General features: G+C 42.2%; 1 protein-coding gene across 4 annotated transcripts in view; it reads left to right on the plus strand.

The window, feature by feature from the left end:
* Window positions 1-21,512, plus strand: part of KIAA1210 (KIAA1210 ortholog) — a 540,680-nt gene that overhangs the window by 345,797 nt on the left and 173,371 nt on the right. For all 4 annotated transcript variants that reach the window (XM_086918565.1, XM_086918567.1, XM_086918568.1 and 1 more), the window contains exons 3-4: window positions 5,782-5,950; window positions 17,936-18,065. In XM_086918565.1, coding sequence (XP_086774691.1) covers window positions 5,782-5,950; window positions 17,936-18,065 — 299 coding nt within the window. The remainder of the gene's footprint in view (window positions 1-5,781; window positions 5,951-17,935; window positions 18,066-21,512) is intronic.

Below are 21,512 nucleotides of genomic sequence, written 5' to 3' on the forward strand. Positions count from 1 at the left end.
CAATTATTATCCTTAACTCCAGCAAACAATATCTTAAGGAAAAATAAAGGCGGCTTTCAAATCAACAAGCAGTTTTTTTAATGCACGCTACCCATGTAATCAAATGAGTGTTTTCAATTGGACAAGTGAATTTTAAGATCAGATTTGGCAATATCACTTTTATGGTTAAATGAATAATGATGGCTAACCAGTAAGTTAGTAACCATGTACTTCTGCACAGAGTGTGTTGTAGGTGACTCTTTCGCTACTCGCTTAGGCATCAGAGGATTTGACAAAGTCCAAAGACAAACATGCTCATGTCCCCTCTTAAACTCGTGCTACCGAAAGTTGTTTTGCTGTTGATTGATCAGCAAACCTCTTATCTGCCTCACACAGCTGGCCCCACAGAAGGGCGTTAGTATTTTTTGCGCAGCACTGAATAAGTTAACCCCTTGCATGCGGCCGCTATTCTGCACCTGTGCGGCACTTTTATTGAGTGGGCGGGTTCATGACAGCCCCCAGCCGTCATCAGCACCCGAGCACCGTGATGCATGACGGACGGGGGCCGTCATCAACATGCAAGGGGTTAAATAAGGGCTTTGACCATCCAGGCCCCGTTACTTATCTGTGCCCCCGGTCTGTTGCCACTCTTTAGGCAGTATGTGTGGCGCACATGCCAGAAGACTGCAGTCAGTGCACACGACCAGTCTCAGGGTGCTCTAACATTCTGCAAATACAATTTACAGATTCAGGAGGCACACAGAAGCATTAGCTGTGTATCTGCTCACAGAATGCTCCAGGGCCATGTGACCTAACATCACAGAATCATGAGTTGCGAGTCTCATGACTCTGTGATGCGAGGTCACATGCTCAGATTGACCAGCAGTAACTGGAGTACAGGGCTGATGCCCTACACGCCTGGGGCTGCTCTAAAATATGACACTGCTTCTCATCATTAGTGGGTGGTCCCTGAGGAACTCTGCCTATTGCAGACCAGGTCAGGTGCCATGCCAGCCCTTTGTCTGCTAGCTTCACCTGCGATCAGGCTGCACATGTGCAAAAGCTCATATGCCTCCAAAAACTGCCCGACTTCCTGACTTGTTAATAGTAGAAAGCGTAACACAGTCAGAAGGCCAAGGCATTGTTTCAAATGAAATGTGGATGGTAATTGCTCTTTGCAATTACCATTCACATTACTCAAAATATTAGAAGGACGGAGCACCTGTGCCGAGCACCAGCGGCTGCTGCTCCGAGGGCCGAGAAAAATGGAGGGGGCAAAAAATTTGTTTTTTCCATGTTAATTCCCATAGGGATTTTGAACATGACTACAGCCCAAACCGCTAAACGGAATTACACCAAATTTGGCAGAAAGCTAGCTATTGGTCCAGAAAGAGTGTTTTTTGTTATTTGGTGTAGATCCATCCAGTACTTTTAGAGTCATTAAAAGAAATCCACATTTGTGTGTATATATAGGAATGCAGCTCCATGAACCATCCCGATCTTGTGATGATATTTTATTGGCTGCCAACACTTCAACCAGGAAGTGTTGGCAGCCATCTTCTGACTAGACTTTAGCCGAGTCTCAGAAAAAAAGGTTAACAAAAAAAAAGGAAAGGGGTCAGCGTAGGAATACTGACGCGGCCCCCCCCATGTTCATTGAATTGTGTCCGGGCCCCAGGGGATTGGGGCCCGGACACACCTCCCCAGGGTCTAAAACAGCCTGGGGAGGTGGACCCCTCCCGGTTTACCTTAGTAGTATGCAAATGTCTTCTCACCCTTTCCCACGTTGATGGACAACTTAACACAAGGCCCGAGCCCGTTTCCAGACTATTATCACATAATCAAAATTACATGCACACAAGTTAACTGGAGACATTACCCTGTTATCCTTTATGCTTCTGTAGTGTGGAATATGCAGTATAGACATTTACCCAACGAGGAAGCACTTACTAATTAACCAGATGAAAGTACTCCAGTTGGGGAGAAGTTTCGGGAAAACTGGGGGCTCTTCTTGGATAAAATGAGGTATCAGTCTGTTCCTGGTGCGCATTTCATAGATATTAAACCTCAACAGGAAGCCCTTACAAATATAAACACAGTAGGTGAAACCAGTTGAAGCTCCACTTCAGTAAAGCACAAACATTCTAACTTCTTTGGCTTGGAGCAGGTAAATCAAATGTGTTTCCTCTTGTGTTCCACGCTGTAAAACAATCTGAAAGCCTTAATTTGAGGTGTATGCATGGTTGATCTAATGCAGTGCCATCTGATGTGTAGTGACTGTGACAAGTGGTTTCTTTCTTGTCATCTCCTAGTGATAGGTGAGTCTTTGTCCTCCCATTCAAATAACCTAAGTATTAAAATGCCCAAAATCCATAGCGCCATTCACACAGCCACTCACAGACACACAGCCACCCACACACCCACTCAGAGACCCATAGTGCCACTCAAAGACCCACACATCCACTCACAGACCCACACTGGCACTCGCACACACACACACACACACACACGCACTCACAGACTCACACAGGCACTTGTACACACTCACAGACCTACACAGGCACTCATACACACACTCACAGACCCACACAGGCACTCACACACCCACTTACTGGCCGATACAGACACTCACACAACCACTCACAGACCCATACAGCCACTTGCACAGCTGCTAACTCACCTATATAGCCACAAATGCACCTACTCACACTTACAGCCAGTCACACACTGAGTCACTCACCTGTACACCTACTCTCACACCTACTCACTCAACCATGCAGTCCCTCACATAGCCACTCACTCGCCCATACAGTTACTCACACACTTACACCCTAAATATACTAGCACATGTATTCACTCACCTACACAATCACTAACACAAGCACACACTCAGCCATACAGTCACTCACACATCCACTCACTCATATAACAATTATGCACCCACTCGCTCATACAGCCACTCGCACTCCCCATCATTCACCTGTACAGCCACTCACATACCCACTCATCTACACACAACTGACACACCCACTCAGCCACACGTGCGTGCTTGCGTCCGTCCGAGATTTGCCTTGCGGCAAGAAGGAAATGCACTCACTCGATTGCAGGAATCAAAGCGGGTTTATTATCAGATGTTGACTGCCATGCCCAGCGCGTTTCGGTACATTCACTTGTTCCTTCTTCGTGGGATGATGTTACATAGGAACAGGGGTGTTATTTATTTTTATCAGCACACAGTTACTTCCTGTTTTGTTGCGGTGCATTGTGGTTTATTGTAGTTTACATATTTTGAAAAGTGATTGGTGCAATTTTTTAAAGTGATTTGTTAGTGCTCAGTTCTGTGTGTTTTTTTTTTTAAACCATGTTTCTCATTCATTTAAGTTTTTGCGGTTATAATGCTTTATGTCCGTTACTGCATCAATTCATTTTCCGCTCTCAGGTGAGCAAATTTTGTTGTTTTAATTTGTGCAAAACATTGAAACTTCATTTTTGATGAGAAATTGAATTTTGCTAATCATGCCAATCAGGCAGCGTCCTCAGCATTTTATAAACTTAAACTCCTAAGAAAAATAATTCAATTTCTTCCAGAAAATGCTGGGAAAACTGTGGTGAGTTCACTGGTACTTTCCTCTCTGGATTACTGTAACGGTTTATTTGCAAATGCTCAAGCTCGGGTGGTCGCCAAGCTACAACTGGTCCAGAACGCGGCAGCAAGACTGCTATCCGGGACCCCCAAATTCAAACTGATTAAACAAGTAATCAGGAACTATCATTGGCTGACGGTCAAAAACAGGATTACATTCAAAACTCTGTGTCTTACCTTCAAAGCCCTCCATCAGCTAGGGCCGGAGTTTCTTAAACAGAAGCTCACTTTGTATCGCCCTACCCGACAATTAAGAACCACAAATTTACACCAACTAGTGGTGCCAAGGACTAAGACTGTCACCTGGGGAGACAGATGCTTCACCAACACCGCAGCCAGACTCTGGAACACGCTTCCATTGCTGATTAGATATACACCCACACTGTTCCAATTTAGGAAACTGTTGAAAACCTGGCTGTTTGACCAGTAGCTCTTCTCCCCTCCTCATCACCTTTTAAAAATTGCATACTGCTCTCTCTGAGGCACTAGTTGAGTCATAGCGCCAAGACGCCTACGGGCATACGCTGCACTCTACAAATCTCAAAAATAAAAAAATAAATAACTTCAACATTCTCATGCTAGTATAGAATGTCATTATCTGGTTGCTTGTATTTTTTATGTGATTTTGACAATTCTCTAGTGAGTGATTTCTGACTCTCATATTTTTGTTTTTCTTGTTATTATTTTTATCTTCAGGATTTTATGCGTCGTTTTGATAAATTGTTTTACAGGTTTACATAAATTTCCTCATCCTTGTTGAGACCTCTGGGGTCTAAGGTCCTGAATGCCACTATATGTTTTGACTCCTTTTGTTGCACAAGTCTTTCACGATTACCACCCCTTTCTGATTGTGGGATTTGTTCAATGGCCCAGTATTTCAAGCATTCCAATTTGCTGTCACGTTGCTTCTCCATATGCTTGGCTATAGCATTCGAGCGATCTTGTGTTTGGTGGCTCGAATGTGTTCAATGATTCTTTTCTTTACTTCAAAGACTGTGCTTCCAATGTAGCGTAACTTGCACGGACACTCAACCATGTACACTGCATATTTGCTTTTGCAGGTTAGGTGCTGTTTGATCTTTCATTTGGTGCCCTTTTTATGTCAATTTCCTGTTTGTGTGTAGCAATTGTGCATGCCTTACATTGCTTACATGGCCAGAAGCCTTCTCTTTGTAGCCATGTTGTTGTTGGAGCTTCTTGGAAATGACTGTGTGATTTTGTCTCCAATGTTTTTGGCCCTGCTGTAGGTGATATTTGGATAATCACCAATGATTTTTGGTAGTACCTGATCAAGTTGTAAGATACCCCAATGTTTTTTGATGATCTTGCTCAAGCTTTTGTTTTCTGCACTGAATGTTATGAGTCTTATTTTTTGTGAATTTTCAGATTCAACTCTTTTTTCTTTTGTTGAATTATTGAGTATATCACTCCGTTGTCGATTTAATACTCTTTGTAAGCTTTTTTCAATTACTTTTTTGGGGTATTTACCCTTCCTAAAACTGTTACTTGCTTGTTTACTGGGTTTAGTGAATTCTGTATCTGCAGAGAAATTTCTCCTGAGTCTTAAGAACTCCCCATATGGGATACTCCATTTTAACAATTCATTATGGAAACTTTCCCCATGTAATATTGCATTCATAGCGTTTTTTTTGCGATATAATGTTGTATGTAGGGAGTTATTTTCGACATAGATGTTCGTATCCAGAAATGTCAATTTTTTGGCACTGATTTCAAAGGTGAATTTCAGTTTTGCTTCGTTGTTGTTTAATTTGCCGAAGTATTAAAAAAGAGGTCACCTGGAGGCGCACTGTTATTGCACCACATAGAAGCAATCCCCCAACAGGTGGGTGCACTTAATCACTGCACCTGCCTGCAGGGGCATCTTTGTTCCCCATTGAATTGCAGCCAGTGAAGCCTCATATGCTGTGAAAGGTGGACTGGCAACTTTAAATAGCCAATCCATTTTCCAGTAATGCACTGCCCCCAGGGCAGGTGTAAGTTCTCAGCTGTACTGGATAGTGCTTTCATTGTGATACGGCTCACTGACCTGGTCTGCGTCTGGCATGCCTCGTTGCAGGTCCAGGGCAGCGCACTCTTATATCATATTTGGCCTGGTGATTTAAATAATACCAACTTCATCTTTTTTCTTCAACTTTTAGGAAAGAAAAAGTCAAAGTTTCAGACATTTAAGAAGTTTTTTGGCAAGAAGAAAAAGAAAGAGCCTCCAGCTTCCAGTAGGGACAGTAATTTAAAACCCAGTCAGTCCAGCAGCGATGTCAGCACAGCCGAGCAACAAAATATTGCATTTAATTCAGCCAGCGATCTGGGGTAAGTAAAAGGAAAACAGTTTTGCCTAATCCTGTAGACATTTGTAGCATTAGATGAGTATTCAAGTCAAGCAGGGAATTTCACTTCATGCATATTTATTTTTTAAGCTCTAAGATTAACTCTGGAATTCTAACTATTTCCTTTACCTTGCACATCCAAACGGCACCTGACGTTTTCTCTATTTAAGGAGCTCAAAACTGTGGAAACATTAACATTTACTTAGCCTAAACAGGGTTTCTCTTTGTGGGAGAACTGTTCCACATATTAATACCAAGTAAGGCATAAATGCTCTAAAATGACAGTCGTGCTCATTCATTACTCAAAATTGGTTTAAGGGGCGTGGGGCGCCATATTTGGCAAAGACAAGTGATGTCCAGTACTCAGCATTATATCTGAGCTTGAAGTGAGACGGTACACAGCCATAATAAGGTGAAGCCAGCCCCAAACTCACTACCCTTACATGGTAGCGAGTTTGTATGGATATACTGCTAGCTGCTAATTTTTAAAAACATTTTTTTGCATAGAGTTTTGACCTGTGGGGTGGCAGAGGGCAGATTAAATCAGCCTTTGTTCACTGGGTATCTGTGAAACTTGTCAGCTTGTGAGAATTTTGGCAGCTTTTAAGGTTTTATGGCAATAAATGGTACTTATAGTTGTATCCGTTTACTTTTATTTATTGTTTTTTGTAAAAAAAAATAATTCTATTGAGCAAATGATAGACTTGGTTTTAAGAGAGAAAACAGAGCAGTCAAAACACACGATTTTTAAACATGGCCTAAAATTAAGGGCAAAAAAGGTGATACAGAAAAAATTGTCTTTTTTTTGTATTTATTTTCCATCAGTTTCGTTAACAGTTGTAGGTTGGTAGTAAGTCAGTTCTTTGTGTTCTTGGCAGGGTCTTGTTTGCGTAGGTAAGGAAATCGTGCACTTTGCTATTCCTGTGACGCTCTAAAGACGCTGAGCTCTGGTGCATAAAGCTGTTTACCTATTGTAAGGGTTTCTGCGGAGAGGCATGCAAGAGCTACATACACACCGACCCAAGTGTGACGTGTAGATAATGGCCTTGTTAGTTTGTTTGATTTTAAATATACATCCTATTTTGCATTATCCTTTTGTCTCGACTGCATGCTCAGGTACTGATATTCATGTGAAGCACCAACTGGACACACGGAGAAAAAGGAAATGCCATAAAGAGCATGACAAATAACTTGTTATTCCAATGGACATACACTTGCAATGATTTGGACAATTGTATATGTGATATAACGCATGGAGAACGCACTATGTACACAGTCTCCTGCTCTACAGAACAGATATCCGGCTTAGTGAAACCTGCTGTGGCAGTGAAAATGACATACTATACTACGTTCAATGTAATCAACTGTCCCTCACTACACATATGTATACTGTTATCTGTAATCCTGAGAAAAATTCAAATGAAAATAAAGATATATTTTTTTTTAAATGGAGGTTTAAGCAAAAAGGGGAAAAAAATAGTTCCCTAAAAGTGTGGAGTGGAAGGTTAGAAGCCAGCCAATCTGAGATGGTGAAAAAGCTATGCGCCAGTGCCCTGAACAAAAATGAACAGTGATAAAATGTTATTCTTCACTCTTCCGTGATAGAAAACTTGAGTGAAATTAAGGTAGTGAAAAATAAAAGATAAACACCAATACATCGTTTTATTATGCCAAATGTTTGTAGTACATCTAACCACTGTCCTGGACCCTGCATATGGTACATACATCATCAAAATGTCGCTGCTGGGGGTCGAACATGTTTTATGAAGATGTACATAAAAGCTAGTCGGGAGTTCTCATGAAATCTAGATCAAGGAAATGGTGGTTTGCCTACCACGTGTACTGTACCCCTGTCTCAAGTCCATAACTGGTATGGTCCAGTAACATTCCTCTAAGCCGTAGGTTTGAGGATGAGATGGGAGCTAACAGTGGGCCTGAAATAATGCAATAATACCTCAGGAATCCAAATCAACGCGAGCTACAGTATGCATCACTGCTGTTACCCACATTACACAGCTGTGCTCCACCAACTCCTCTAAGAGCTATAGAGCTACAATGCAGGTTCATGCTACTAAAAAGCAAAACTAAAGGCATTGCATACAATGAAATCAGGTTTAAGGTAAAATAGAAGTGTTCACCTAAATGGTCGTGCAGTACTGACAAGTAACTCCTGAATCACTAAAGCCCTGAAGTGGTCTGGGAATGAATGAATGTCACAATAAGTAAGACCCATCCAACTAATAGAATTCACTCTCTCTCAGGTGGTCAGGTTGTGCAGGCCTGTTGGACCTTGAGGTGTTGGTCAGTGCTCTTCCATCTGCCCTGTTGGCTCCGATGAAGAGGCACATCAGGAGGCGGGTCTGTTTTTCCTACAAAGGAAATTTCACTCATCGGAAGTATGATCAATCGAGATCCTATATCCTAATACATTTTCCAGTGCTTCAAGGCCTTGCCTGTTGCAATGAAACCCTGAAATATATCCAGTTTAGCCATAAAACGGACGATACCCCACAGAACATTGACATCTCTGTAGACCTTGCATGTGCCGGTGGTACTACCAGCTACTGAGACCAGGCGGTTATGCCCAGTGCCATGCAGCACCTGCAGCTTCCAGCTCCTTTGCCTTGTACATTAGCCAGAATCCTTTCTATAAACATGAGTGTCCCTACGCCCAAGGACTGAAGAGAGCAGAGGTACGCAGATTCTGTTCTCTCTGGGGCTGCAGCCTCCACACTAGCTCATTACACCCTGATGTCAGGAGAGGAAGGGGAAAGCCTGCAGAAGGATAAACCATTTTTGATGACCTTTGACCCCCCCATGTGCACCCTACAGGAAATGAGGAAGAAAGGGGTTTGTCATGGTAAACAGTGCTTACAACGAACACTTTTCCCTGCATGTAATTACAATGCGGTCGTCATGACTGCGCAGTGACACACATACCATTCCCTGCAAGTTGTAACAACGACTTGCGGAAGGGGCAGAAGTTATTGGATTTAAAATCCAACATCTTCCCTACTGTTGCACAGACTGTAGTTGGAATAGTAAATGATACTATTCCAACACCCAGCGCCCCCCTAGAGCAAGTCGTTGTTGCGATTTGCGGGATAATGGTATGCGTTGTTACGACGCGGTCGTTGTAATTGCATGCAGAGAAAAGGCATGTGTGAAACGGGGGTATATTCGTTTGTCACATTATCCCTTGGCCCCAACACACCTGGTGCTTAGAACTACAAAGATAATCTACATCACACAAATGGGAAGAGAGAAGGGCTGTCCCATTACAATTTTAACAAGACAAAGTTAAGACTTTACACGGCAAACATTTCATACTCATGCCTAGAGCCTCAAAGATCTCCGGATGAGCCCGCCTTGCGCCATTAAGATGGTGGCGAAGGAGCACATCCGTGAACAAGCATACCTTCTAGTGTTGGTAAAGGGCCACGTTTGTTTACGAAATCTATTCTCTGTTAGTATCCAACAGTTGATATTCGGTTTACAGCCAATGTGCCATTTTCCTATCTAAGATTAAGTGCATGAGCAGGAACATTAGAAGCTAAACTTTAACTCCTTCTTGGAACACAGCCTCCCAGCCTCTTGATTTTGAAATGCTCTTTCACTATTTCTGCCTAGGCTTGACTGCTTTTTGACCCAGTTCCTGTCACACAAAGATGTTTTACTGTAAAAACAAAAACAAATTCCACAGTTCCACTCACGTCTCACAAAGCTAAGAAACTCTGACTCACTCACACAGGATCGAAAAATCACACTTCTCAACATGTCTGCTCTTATCCCATTGCTGATAATGATCCTCTATGCATGCAAAGCCCCTTCCTCTCACAGGAAATAAGTGTCACATAATTGCATACTGATGTGCCTTAGGAGTGGGCTGCTTTTGTCAGAGGAAGCTTTGATAATTATTTCCTGGTCACCTCATCCAGTGATAATGAGGTTTTCTAAAACGTCTCTTGCCTCCGCGCCACAGGAAGCCACCAATTTAGTTTTCTAAGACTTTTACTCAGCTTATTTGACAACTTTACAAAAGTCTCAATTTAGCATTACAGGTTAAAAATAGTCCACCTCCTCTTTTATTCTGTTAATTACATATTAACAGCAACAAATAAAGTAGGTTGCTAGCTATCTCTTGACAGATATTAGGTAACTTACATTTTTAGCATAAATGTCACATTTTTAAAAGACTTCATCCGGCTGCAGCTACTTATTCAAAATATGGCCTTTAAGCTTATGTTACCCTATTGATTTCGGGTAGAGTAAATATTTAATTTTCATGTTTCTAGAATGAGCAACTACAGCTAAGTTTGTAATGTTCCTTAATAGGAGCCAAGGGGTACATCAGGCATTTTAAATGGAAAAAATAGTTCACTTTTTGAGCCTGTGCTGCTAGACGACTGCTTAAGTCCACCCTGCAAGTTGTGCTCCAAATGCAATAGAAAGCTTTTTGTAGGCTTAACTTCGGGATTCGACTTTTGTGCAATTTAAGACATCCATGCGCACATTACAGCTAACTTGCAAACAGGAGAAACACGTCAATCTAATTTTAAAACTATGATTCTGTTTAGAAGATGGCTTTTGTTTTTACGAGCTGTTAACCCCTTCGACGCTCATGACGAGCTGGGCTCGTCATGGCGTAGCCCGCTCGCACGCTGATGACGAGCCCAGCTCGTCACGTAAAGTGCGTTTTTGAAAAACCCAGCGCGCTAGCGGAATTCCGCTAGCGCGCATGGTGTTAATCATAGATCAAAATGCCAGAAATGCAACTAGTTCAGGGAAAATACAACAAAAAGAAAGCTGGAATGCCTCACTGAATTCTACCATTAACATGTCAAAGTTAGTAGGCCTTTCTTTATGAAAAAGACAAATTGGCTCTTTCATTAAATCTGATAAAAGGCAAAATACCTCTGAGACACCTGCAAAGTAAGAGCCTTTCCTCACTAGCACATATTTAGCATTTGTTTGATAAGTTTTTCATTAAAAAGTGTACTTCCCTGGCCCAAATAGCCCTACATTTAAAGCTGGCAAGTGTAGGTGTTTTGTAGTAAACCTGTTTGTTCAGATATGGGATGAGGGGTCAGAATCTGGATATGAGCTGTGTTTGAGCTTTCACAGTACCACACAATCTGACTGACTCCCAGTATGTAAATTAGCTTACCCTTGGTAGTTTAGCACAAGTAGGAAGCTTTTCCTCAGAGGAAAATGCAGTAGTACATGTGCAACACGACCAAAGCAATACTGTTAAGTAGTTCAAGTTCAAGTTCAATATTGCTTATTCGATTTTGGTTGTAAACCATAAAAGCATACATTACAAATATACATGTTTCATAAATACAAATTATCAATTAAACATAATTTATACATTTAAAATACATTATTTACAAGCTAAAAATATAATTTGATTGGCAACCTGCAAATTGAACTTAGATATCTAAGCATTATTTGTTAAGTCTATAAAATTTGGGTTTCAGTTTGTTCTAGTGATTGCTCAAGGGTTAAGCGATGGCGAACAACAGATTTAAGAAAGTTTGCCACTACCTTGTAGCAATTGTAAAAACAACAATGCTGGACGATATTGTTTAAAACCAGTAGTCCTTAGAAAAGGTACAAGCCATTTTTTTCTAAGGTTATAGTAAAATGTACAAAAAAATAAAATATGGGAAGTAGTTTGCAGTGAGTGACCATCACATGGACAGGGGGGAAGTGCTTTTGCCCAATTGAGTTAAGTAAACAAATGGAGGTAAAACAGAAAAAAATAATTGAATAAAATTACAAAAATTAAAGAATAGACATAGGGATGAGTTTTTTCAATACAAGCAACAGTACTGTAGCAGTGGGAAGTCAAAATCAAAATCTTAGTCTGCGTGGTGTGATAGACCCCAAAGTATAACAAATCTTTGTGGCTGACCGTGTTTGAGCATGCTTGGGTGAAATTGGTGGTTTGTTGGGTTAAATGGTTTACCTTTGGAGTTGGGAAAAAAAAGGTCTCCCTGCATGACAGCCTAGCCTGGGCCCAAGTGCTGCAGCTACCCCAGCACCAAAACAGGTCATATTTTGACAGGAAATGCTGATGTCTTCTTGTTGAGAGGTCTTTTGTATCATTGACGCTGGGCCTGGTCACTCAAGTTATGTAGCATTTTTACTGGGAGAAGTCCGGGTCAGCCCCAACCGAGCCACATGAGCTTTTTGGTTATCTTTCCATGTTTATATAACAGTCTGACTGGGCAACATTTTCACATACATTTACAAAACAAACCCAGCATATTCCTCCCCTCTCCAATTGCAGTTTCCATTAGCTGCCATAAATTCAACTGCGATCCACCCTCAAATTATGTATTAGAATAGCATGCATATTATTAGATTAAAATGTCTCCTCACAGTTGGCTGTCGATCATTTTTCAAACAATTTTCTCTATCGTAGCGATGTATTAGTGGATCCCTGTTTCACTTACGAACATGGTCGTTGTGAAATGTTTATCGTGGCCATCTCCACTGCAAAACTACAAACCTACAAACCAAAGCAACACATTAAATAAATACAATGAGCAAACATAAATAAATAACTTCTGATCCTCAGAATTATGTGCTGTTCCATTAACCTAGTCTCTATAGTGATCCTCAAAACATTTCTTCCTGCGCTTTGGGACCTTCCCAAGGTATCCTCGTTTAATTCTTGCCAAAGTATTTCCAGAGTTTGGCACACGTAGTACTCTTTTGTGACCCACCTTCTATCACTCTTCCAAGTGTCAGTACAGAACCCAACAAGTCCTATTTAGGTCTCAGCCTGCCAGGCAGCTCAGCTGTCTGGTTTTCTAAAGACATCTTGGGGACTTTTAGAAAGTTGACGTAACAATGCATTCTGCCCATTGATTACCGGTGGCTTTGTGGTTTGTAACTCTTATTTTCTGGCTTTCTATTTGCTGACTGTATTTGCTTTAGGCTCTCGAAGTTCAGTTAGTCCCGCCTGTTGCCTAAACTGTGTTTACTGTATTCTTCCACGAACTTGCTTTCTGTAAACAGGCCTTTAAATCTTTTTCTTATCTTATCACATTTGCTATGCATTCAAAGACAGAAGTCAAATGTCAAGCTGTGTCTTGGAGGGAGCCTGATGTTTACTTTGCTCTTGGCTGAATTCAAAGTGAGAACATTTTTCTAGGAAAAAGGAATGCAGATTACTCTGTGCCCCTCCCATGCTCCATTTACAAGGCTGTAACATAACCCTTAAATAGCACATCATGTAATATGCGGATGACAGATTTTTTAAAGATGTATAACTACTCAAACAACTTTTTATAAAAGGTGTTTTTTGAGCATTGTATCTTGTTCGATTGCATTCGTTTTTATGAGAGTTGCCACGCGCTGGATAAGCAGACAGTTCTGAGAAGCACACAGCACAATTGTCAAAAGTTGGAAGGTTCCCCTTGATTTTTTGAACCAGTCTGTCAGATTCTAACAGAGCGTTGTTCAGAGAAGTTTACTATAGAAATGGCGGCAATCAGGAAAGCTAACCACCCAAGGGGTACAACAAAACGAACACGTCTTTTGGAATGGAGTTACTACTTCTTTCGGAATGGAGTAAGGTACATCCACAATTTGTAAGGCATAAGGTCCTTTATTAGCAACAGCTCAGAAACCGCCTTTTTACTCCAGCTCAGCAGTAACTTTTATCTGTGGAACCTAGAGATGTTCACACACTACTTAAACAGCTTACCATCATAAGTTCCACTAACAGAATTCTAAAAGCAATACAACACCGTTTGGTATTACAATGGTGTAGGAGCAAGGTAGGACTGAAATGCTGCAGGTTTTTGTATATATATCTGACCCGAATGGCGTTTGGGATAAACATATGCAGGGCCTCTGAGGGGTCCACTCATGAACAACTGCCAGTTATAATTATAACTCTGCCAAGTGTTATTCGTTTACTCGGGTTAGGCCGGCTTAGGGACTGCCTCAGTAAATGCACCACGCTAAGACTGCCACATGATTTGGCAACTTGGAGACTGAGAGAGCGAGATGAGCAGATGGGTTTATTTTACCCCAAGTACTTTTAACATAGAATTCTTAGTACTCTGTTCACATGCATTATGTTGAGTAAAGTAGGACAAATGACCATCTGCTAAACGGTCACTGACTTGACTTGCCTGACCATGTATGCAGAGCGGATTCGGTTCACCTACAGTAACATAGGCTCTCAAAAACATGTGGATGATATTCAGCTAAAGCAATGCTTACTTTTGAAGAAGGGGAATTATGTTCACCTTAAGCAATGTTTAATTGGCTTCGAGAAGTGGGTCGTTCTGGTAAATGTCATTCGTTATAGGAGAAAGTTTGCTGCTATACTCAGTAGAATTGACTGTACAAAGACTAAGACTACGATGATCTGTTTTAGGTAACGTATGCTTTGTGTGGAGAGATGTGATGTTCAGCTACAATAAGAATGGATTGTAAGCTTGTGAGGACAGATATTAAATTCTTCTGCTGAAATGACATTAAAAAAACCTACCCAATAAGCCTTGGCCTACCTAAACATGATCAACATTCTAACAGAGCATGGAAAGTGGTGTAAGGAGACCCTCTTAAGCTCTGCAGCACCCTCGTAGAAATGATATAGTACACAGACCTACTCCATTTGAGAAGTCCCTCTGCTCTTACACACCAGCTGTGTTGCACTTCTGAGCTGCCCTGCCACAAGTGTTAATTTGTACACATGATGTCCTTTTCCTCCATAGACTGCATTCTCTTCTCTACCCCTCTGGATGGGCACCACTGCTGCTGTGGCTCTGTAACAACCCTTTCATGCTGGCAATTTGACCACATTACTGCCACACTACTGCACGTAAGCTACTCTATTGTGAACCATGTACATTTAAAACATGATACGCACCTCGACGAAGCATAAAAAATGTCAGCCTACATGTACCAAAAATAAACCTGTATAAACCCATTTAGCCATACCCATGTCGAAGAGACAAGCAGGGTTGCTTCAAGGAACAAAACACCTTGCATTATAGCACAGAATTCTGCCGCAATCGAAGATTGTACTCGTGAATTAGTATTAGCTAATGTCCATGATTGCCTGCTTATGCTGCTCATACAATGTATCAATTATGATTAAAGATATAAAATCTGTTAAAGGCTGACATTGAACAACTATGAAACAAGTCTGCACTAACAACGGCGACTAATGCAGAGATCACAAGTTCCAAGTTATGAAACATATGCATACATGCACCATGTCTAATTCTTTCTTTTATTGTTGCCAGTGCAGCATAGCCTCTGAAAAAGCACTGGCAAGAGCAAGAGGTCACAAAGGCGAGACCTATTGGCTTTGCCAATGCTTGTAAAGCTTGTGCACTGCCACTGTCTGAACATTATCTGTTGGGGTGCACTCTGCTGACAAATGCCACTACTTTAGCATGCCTCCTTGAATGCCCACTTGCCATACTGTTTGCAAACAGTTTCCTAGGCAGGAGCATCCATTGTAAGGAGGATCCCAAAAACTAGCCTCTCCACCACTGTGGATGTTACAAACACGAGCAGTGCCACAAGGCCATTGCCCCAAAGGATGAAAGGACCCTCCTCAGGGACTATTGGCAGGTGAAGGTATGCAAAATGATTTCAATATTAGCAAGGGTGCACAGGTGGCAGGGCACTCAAAAATAAACACCACCTGGAAGCCGGAGACAGTGCAAAACTCAAAACAAATGCCTTTGCCAAAAAGGGAATACTCAATCATGGAAAGAAGGAGAGTTGTTCCTAATTCGCTGATAAGTAACAACTCCGGACTAGTGTTGAAATGTGTAGTGGTTCAGAACCAAAAATGAAAATGTGTGCCACCAGAGATTTCACCTGAAAAGATGTTCCCTCCATCCGGGGTGATGGTGTATGCGCTTCTCCCACCTGTCAAAAAAACATACATTCTTGGCCCAAAGTTAAGGTCAGATGTAGTTTAAGGAACTCTCAGAATACTGAAAGTAGAATGAAACAAATAAGTAATAAATGAGATGTGACCAGACCTATTTAGAATAAAATCTCAAAAAAGGATGTTTAAAAAAGTTATGATCATCTAAAGCGGGTGGTCTTCTTCCAGCTGGTCACCAGTAAATCATATAAGCTGGTTGATGATAATTGACTGTTTTAAATACATTTTGTGTAATTTTACCACTTCATGCCTATATATAGGTATACATCACCCTATCCTTATATAGGCATAGAAATCATAACCATATGTAGACTTTGCCTATGCAGTCCAAATACAGCCTGGCTACTTCCATTAGTTTCGAAAATCCACAACGATTTCTTGGAAAAACCTGCCTTTAGCAGTCAGGGACTTCCCCTTGCTTGAATATTGATTTATCCAAGAACTCATGGAGTTTTCAAAGAACTGAGTCTTTGATGACGTTATTATGTCCAACCTTACGTCAAACTAGGCACCTTCAAGGTATAAATATGCCCACACTTGCCCAGGCAAACACACAGTGGTTTGGAGCAGTTCGACTATCTACCGACTATCTACCTACACGACACAGCTCGCCGCAGCAAGTGCTGAAGAAAGCCGACTCACCAGCAGACGCACTGAGAGAGACGCTGTCTTTTCTCTTGCTGAGAAATCCAGCTCAAGTGTTTTCAAGCTACCCTAGCGGGTTGGGTTGTTGGGAAATCGAGTCCTGAGAGAGAGATACCAGACCTCCTTCATTCTAAAACCAAGGTACGGAGCTGATTAGACACTCAGAGAATTCTTGGATAGGTTCTTGGCAAAAGAATAGTGAAACTAAGCTACACCTCACTTACTTCTTCCCTTGTACTAGACCTAGGTTAGGTACACTGGGGTAGGCGTATTTTAGAAGCACCAGTTGAGTACTTTTTAGTCTTTAATTATTAATGTATGTATTATATATATTTTATGGTTTAGAAACCATATCATGCTTTTACAGTATTATTTTATAATACTCTTCGTACTGTATGCATTGTACTTTGCAACCAGTATTACGATTGTAGCAGTTCATTTCCTCTGCATGAGAAAGAAGACTGTTCAATAAATACCTTTTTATTGAAAACGCCCGTCTCTCTATTTCTCTGCACCTCTGGTGAAACGAAACATACACGATTGACTGAGTGAAATAACTATCTATTGTTTCCGCGACTCTAGAGATACATTTCTTATTCTTGGGAAACAAAGTTGTCATGTTAATGCGGTTGTCAGAAACTAATCCCTTCTTGTTCATTCGAGAAGGTTTCAAGTGACCTCTGAGCTAGCTGGCACTCACAATTAAGTCTAATATATTCAAAAGAGACCTAGTAGACCTCATTCTACGTCAAATCTATAGTATATAATATTCCAATGCGCAGAGCCTATTGGGGAATATAGGAACTACACTACAGGACTAGTTCTGTCTCCTCCAAGTTATGTACTCAGGTGCCAACTGTGAACCAGATTGACAACCTCGGTTTATCTTCCAATAAATCAAACATAAGATGAAGAATGCCAGCTGCCAAATGCATGTTATTAATTATTACAATTTCTAGCTTGGTCAGTGACTCACTAGTACTAACAAGGGGTTAAAGTTTTTAAATCTAGGTTTTGTGTACATCGTGGCGGACCTAACGAGGAACCCACAACTCCTCCTGGTTCTTAATAAAGCTAACGAAACAGATATCTCTTCTTGGTTTGTGAACGGTAAAATTTAATTATTGCATTTTACTATGGTAACGTTTGTTATTTGTTGCACAAATAAACTTTTGTATGAAAAAAATACACATAATTGATAATTTATACAAACACCCACAGATCTGTCTACCAAATGTCTTGTTACAAGTGTTGTTGTTTAAAGTGTAATACTGAAGTTTTCTAGAAATAGATTATCCTTAGAACATATCAATGCATTTTTTATTGAACGAGAGAAACAGTCAATAGTCCTGCAAAGTTTTTGACGATGCCAAAATGTTTATATTATAGATCAAAGGGAAGTATGGGCAACAAGGCCCTGTCACACGATAGTGTGTTCATTTCTGAACCTGCCTCGGAAAATAAAACTGGTGACAGATTATCCCAGGAAACCACACCCGGGAGGGTGAAAGCTTTGCAGGTACGAGAACATTTATTCTGTACAGTCGTTGAAAGATGTTGAATACTAACATAGCATGAGGGGCTATACATCATTTCCAATGTGTGCTTCCACCTCGGTGAATACATTTATCAACAAGACACAGATGTGTCTGGATCCAAGTCAATTTTACATTTCTGCACCCTTTGAAGGGCCAGTCTGTCAGCTTCTGTTTCTCAAAAAAGACAGCTAAAAATGTGTGATACTGTTCTGTTATCCAGGAATGCCCTGGTTCTGTCCTTGTTCTCTTTGTGATTATTTTATAAACCCATTTTATTTGTTTTTAGAAAGACAAAGGGAACAACAAAAGGCATGGCATTCCAAACAGTCCCCACCACCATACCCCTCAACAATCAATGAGAAACAGAATAATCAAAAAGTGCACTCTCTGACATGGAGGACAAGCCATAGTAATCCCACCCTTTGTGCCATGTCTTGGTTAATTTCTGAGGACAACCCCATGTAACATAGATTGGCTATTCTTGTTTGGCACACCAGTTCATCTCCAGGACTGCAGCCCGGGGGTCTGGGACAATTTCCAGTTCTTTGTGTTTCTCTCGGCCACCAGTGTCCTCAGACCCACCAGCCGTCTATCCCTTCTGGCGCCCCCAAAGTCCTCTCAAAGCCCCAGAAGGGCTATCCGGGTGGTGAGTGTGATGGCCGCACCCAGGACCCTGGAAAGCGTATGTCGTAGCCAGGACCAGTAATTAATCATCTGGGGGCAACTCCACACCATGTGAAATAAGTATGCTTAGGGGCGGAGCACCTGGAGCAGTTAGGGTCTGGTCAAAGGCCATTGTGCCAGAGTTGAAGGGGGTGTCATGCATGTGAGGTATAAGCACATTAACTGCACCAGTCTGACCGGAGCTGAGATAACGAGTTGACCAAACCGCAATGCAATTGAGAAATCTCTCTCATACCCAAAGTGCCCATCAACAATCAGGCCTCCAAGGGACTATACTCCGGCATCTCCACCTGATCAGCTGAGTGTCACCCTAGCGTGTGCCTAACCTGCAGATATCTATGAAACTGTTTGGGGGAAAGCTGAAAGAGGGGTTGCATATCTGCGAAGGAGCGCATGTGGCTGCCCGACCAGACGTCGCCCAATAATGTAATTCCGATCATGTCCCAGCGCTGGAATCCCTCTAGTTGGACCTTGTGAGTTAGCCAGCATCCTCTCCAGAGCTGGTCTGTGTGGTCAGTCTTCTGCCCCACCCAAGAAATCTACTGGCAGCTGTTAGATCTGGGGGTCTCTAGTTAGTAGAGGTACGTACCTTTGTCCAAATAGTCCGGGTAAGAGGGATAAACACTGTGGTAACCCTTGCTCACCCCTTGGGAGCTTGGCACAAGCAGACAGGCTTATACCCAAGGCAATGTGTAAAGTATTTTCACCAACACCCACAGTAACTTAGTGAAACACCACAAATGGACACCACACAGGTATTTATAAAATATCAATCTGTTTATTTGGTTAGGCAAGACCAATAACAGAAATCCAACATACAAAAATAATTTCTCTAGTAATGATCTTTGGTTAAAGTTCACTTTAAAAATGAATTGCGGTACTCCTCTATACCGTGCTTGCAAGCATATTCAAATGCACTTCTTTAAAAAATGAATTGCAATAATTCTTCATACCGTGCTTGCAAGCATGACCAAATGCCGCTTCTTAGTTTGGTTTAACTTCAATTAATCACCCCTCTTTAATGCGCGAGTGCGCACCAGCCGATACTGTTTGTAACACCCCCGAAGCGGCCCGCCGGCAGCGTGCTCAATCACAACTTCCCTGGCCGCAAGCTCCGATCATGGATCTGAGCCGGTTACCTGAGAGAGAGAAGGGGGCCAGGCAGTCCACGTTGTTCTCCGTTGAGGCAGCTTCTTCCCTGGTGGCGCTCCCCCAACTCAGATGCAGCTCCGCTCTCGTTGAGGAACATGGGGAAGCCCTGGTCGCTAGAAGATGCCTCGCGCTTCTCCTGGACAGTAGTGTGGCTCCGTCTGGACGAGCCTCCTTGTTGCTGGGTAACCCTCTATGCTGGGGCCAATCCCAGTGTGGCTCGGTGATGTTTACGGACTCCGGCAAGCAGTGGTGAATGTCGGCAAAGTGTTCTTGCGGCTCCTCTCTTCGGCGTACCCAGGCACACAGCTCGAGGTGCGGCGGTGAATCTCAAGTAAACAGACAGCAATTCTGGCAGTCGGGGGCTGGTGGTAAAGAGATACCAGCTCTCAGCGCTTGTCTCTGATCACGGGGCGGTGGCGGTGATGCACGCAGCTCTTTCGGTACTTGTGGAGAGCAGACAAGCTTCCCAGCGGCACCAGCGATGTCCTGGGGGCACACAAATACCACTAGCGACAGCAGGGACAGCGGAGCACGATGTAGGGCAAGTTGTAGAAGTCTTTGACAAAACGTTTGTATCCCTGAGTTTTCAACAGGAGGCCAGCTCTTCTCAGGCCCTTGGAGACAGGTACACTTCAGAGGGGGCAAAGCACACAGCACAGCTCCTCTTTAAGCAAGGGGGACACACAGCAGAAAGTCCCTTAGTCCTCTTCCTCAGCAATAACATCAACTGCAGGTCAGCTCCCAGACACACAGCAATAGCAGCACTTTTCCCCAGTCTTCCTGGCTGTTCTTCTTTGGCAGGGATTCCTTCTTGATCGCAATGTTTTTCCTAATCTAAAGTTTAGGGGTTTCAGCTCAGATATTTATACCACAAAAGTCTTTGTTCTACATGTGTGAGGGGTCCTGGACCCAGTCCAAACCAGTTCTGGGTGCACTCTGCCAGTGCACAGCTTCTTCCTTTGTGAGTGTGAGCGCGGGCCATCAGACGCACTGCAGGAGGTGGAGCCAGCATTTTAGAAGGCAGGCACAGCCCTATTCAGACCCAGGTGCTACTCCTCCCACCACTCTACATGCAGATAGGTCTATTCAGCCTAGTACTGACTCACCCAGCCTCCGTGAGCCACCCCAGTCCTTGTCACTTACAAACCAGACCGTCAATCCACAAACAGACAGAGGCACACAGAAAGGTTGAACAAGAAAGTAGCCACTTTCTAAAAGTGCTATTTCCAAACTTAGAATTTACATACCATCCTCTCTAAAAGATGTGTTATTAAATTCTGAGTTCAGGGATACCAGATTCCAACGTTCTATCTTGCTGCTATGGGAAGATATGTAGGTAAACATTTTCTCCAGCATTAGGGTGTCTTTCATAGATTCACATGCTTGAATATTCCCCGTCATCGAAGTGGGAGTCTCACGGTAAATAAAATAGCAATAACATACTAATAACATATGTATTTAAATACATAACATATAAAATATATACTAGAAAAAACAGTAAATACCCAAACACAATTCCAAAATAGGAATACATGGTAGAGAGAGAAAACACTTGTAACACATTCCTGTCATTATGTAGTCCAAACTACAGC

Source organism: Lissotriton vulgaris, chromosome 4_1 (genome assembly GCF_964263255.1).
Source record: "Lissotriton vulgaris chromosome 4_1, aLisVul1.2, whole genome shotgun sequence".
Taxonomy (NCBI): Eukaryota; Metazoa; Chordata; class Amphibia; order Caudata; family Salamandridae; genus Lissotriton; species Lissotriton vulgaris.